General features: G+C 46.7%; 1 protein-coding gene across 1 annotated transcript; it reads right to left on the minus strand.

Moving 5' to 3' along the window:
- Nucleotides 1–1,194: 1,194 nt before the first annotated feature.
- EJ05DRAFT_515613 (putative phosphoglycerate mutase) lies at nt 1,195–2,476 on the minus strand. The gene is made up of 5 exons (XM_033748616.1): nt 2,394–2,476; nt 1,967–2,336; nt 1,815–1,917; nt 1,628–1,734; nt 1,195–1,564 (listed from the first exon to the last, which is right to left on the minus strand). Exons 1-5 carry the CDS (start codon nt 2,440–2,442, stop codon nt 1,453–1,455), a joined length of 741 nt encoding a protein of 246 aa, XP_033594951.1. The 5' UTR covers nt 2,443–2,476; the 3' UTR covers nt 1,195–1,452.
- Nucleotides 2,477–2,815: the final 339 nt, after the last annotated feature.

The raw sequence follows: 2,815 nt of genomic DNA on the forward strand, positions 1-2,815 counted from the left end.
TGGTGCTGGTGCTGGTGCTGGTGCTGGTGCTGGTGCTGGTGCTGGTGCTGGTGCTGGTGCTGGTGCTGGTGCTGGTGCTGGTGCTGGTGCTGGTGATGATGATGATGATGATGATGATGATGATGTAGATAATACCTCTAATTGACCCAATAATGTCTCAATCGACAGAGCTTGCGGGTCTACCATGACTTTCTGCTCAAGGATATTAAGGCGATCGTGTAAATCAGAAGAAGTGAATATTATTTCATAAAATAAGGCGAGTTTTGCATATAGAGCCTGAGTCCGTCGTAAGAATCTGTATTGGTAGTTGCATAAGGTAGCACTTACAGGCCATTGCTGCCGCGCAACAGCATGGAAAGATGGTTGTGTTGTAGGCATGATTTGACTAAAGGAGGAGAAGGAGAAGCTGCGGCGCAATGTGAGCTCCTCAAAGCCGCTCTAGGCAGCAGGATGTTGCCAAGAGCGGTTCTACCCCGGGCTAGTGTGCTTGGACTAGTATAGGTTCATGAGGCACTACAATGGCAAGTCCGCCCCTGCGGATGCCACATAACGGTACTCCTGGCCGGTTTTTTGCCGCTCACGTAATAGATCGGATTAAAATTCGAAGTCTTATCCATCTATTTCTTTCTTAAACGATGGAAAAAAACCGGCCAAGAGAATCAAGTGGGCCCAACTATACGCAATGAATCTTCCTTCGATTTCTAACAGTAAAGAAATGCTAAAGCGTAGCAGCGTTGCTAGGACTTGACCGACACGTTTTTTCCGGTAGCATAAGCGGCATGGAGGGTAGCAACGATAACAGCGGATACTCAACCAGATTATGAAGAAGTGATATCTAATAACTTTAAAATTAGTGGAAGTGCTCTTTATCCACAATTCTATCTACTAAGAATGTTTTATCATTGATGTGGTGGCTTGGAATTGCGGCTGAATTCGCTTCAGTTGTGGTGTTCCCGGAATTAATGTGGCAGAGAGGGTCCTCCCCACCACCTCTCACAGGGCGCACGCAGCATACTGGCGGGTGTGCGACAAAGCGACACGGGCAGCTTTATTCATGCAGAGCAGGACGTGGGCTCGCTGCCAAAGCCAATGCTACAGATGCCTAAGCAAAGCTTTTGGCCAAGTTCGATAGCGACCAGGCTCACATCGGACTATGACTCCCGATCGCGACATGCAGGCAGGCCTACGGCATTTAAAGATTGGTGATGAGATTGCTATAATGAGTGACACAGGGCTCATTGTAATTACAACAGCTACTATCCTCACTTAATCTATATACTGTATTCCATTCCATAGGTAATGCAGTATATCCAAGGAGGTCGACTTTGGTTCAACATGTACATACCAATTCGCATGTTTTCTTGAGCACCCTGATAGACAGAGAAGTGGTCTCGTGAGACTATCATCATAACGGCCCCATCCTTAGATCTATGCAGACACGCAGCACGGTGTTTAATCTAGAGCTGGAATCTTTTCCATATGCCCCGCTGGTATTGCATCTCCTTCAAACGGAAACGCTAGGCCGACGTGCAAGGCCGGCTCATTAACGTTATTATTTTTGTAACTATAAATAAGTAGTGGATTACCGTTAACACCATGACACCAAAAGTCTAATTAATAGACGTACCTCAAAACAGAGATCGCCCCAGGTTCGAGCATGATGGGCAGCGGATTAATAATCGATAAGCCGATCCACCGCTTCGTAAAACAGCGAAGGATGAGGCCATGTGCAACCTGTAGTGATCATTTGTTAGTCGCAATGGACGAATCCAGGCATACTGAACAGATGGTGGAATGATGGCGTGAGAACATACAACAAGGACATCAGCAGGTTTCTCCCCATGCATATGAGGCTGCTGAATCTCTTTGATTTGTACGATAATCCTGTCCAGCCGTTCCTCAACTTGGTGTCTCGATCTTTATAGAATGAGAAGCAGGTCATCATCTAGAGTAGTGCTTAACATACTCTCCACCCTCACATCCATCTGTCCAGATATCCCACTTCTTTTCTTTGTCGTGACCCCTCTCTTGCCTGAGGATTCTGATTTCGTGGTCCTTAAGCCCTTCATAATCGCCATAATCCCACTCCGTGATGTCCTCGGTGTAGGTATATTTTCCTTCGGCGAAATCTGATTTAGGTCCCAGCAATAACTCAAAGGTCTGTTTGGTTCTTCTCCTTGGACTGACAAAGATGCGCTCAAGGCGACACGGGTCGAGGAGTTTTCCCGGTCCCACGAGCATCATAGCCATCCCGGAAACTTGAGCAGAGCCAGTTGGGTTCAAGGCGATATCAGTAGTGCTGGTGAAACGGCCCAATTTGGCCCATTCGGTTTCTCCTACCAGGCACTCATCGTCAACGAGTAGTTTATTATACAACCAGATAATGGACTAACCATGGCGAAAAAGGAATACACGGGGTGTCAGAGCATTGTTAGCGGACATGATGACGGTAAGTTTAGACTTCTTTCAATGTCGATAATAGTCAGGTAGAATGGTAAGGCGTATTCTGTCACAGAACGAGTTGCCACCGATTCCCCTCACCAAGGAGGGTCTCTCAAGCGCACAGTATATTTTAGTGTTCTAAGCGTTCTGAACAAAGATTTACTGAGTAATCATGTATCAATAGTTTAGCCGAAGTAATCCGTCGTTTTCCTAGAACCTAACGAGCTTGGCATTCGCATGTCGCACGATGTCTCCCCCACCCAAATTTACGTGAGACGGACAAATTCTGGCATTTTGTCGCATAATTAATAGACGAGCTGGAGCTGCTTCCAGGCCAGACAGTGTCTCGTTTCGTTTCCGCCTGCATAGACAT

This window comes from Pseudovirgaria hyperparasitica (genome assembly GCF_010093815.1).
Source record: "Pseudovirgaria hyperparasitica strain CBS 121739 unplaced genomic scaffold EJ05scaffold_51, whole genome shotgun sequence".
Taxonomy (NCBI): Eukaryota; Fungi; Ascomycota; class Dothideomycetes; order Acrospermales; family Acrospermaceae; genus Pseudovirgaria; species Pseudovirgaria hyperparasitica.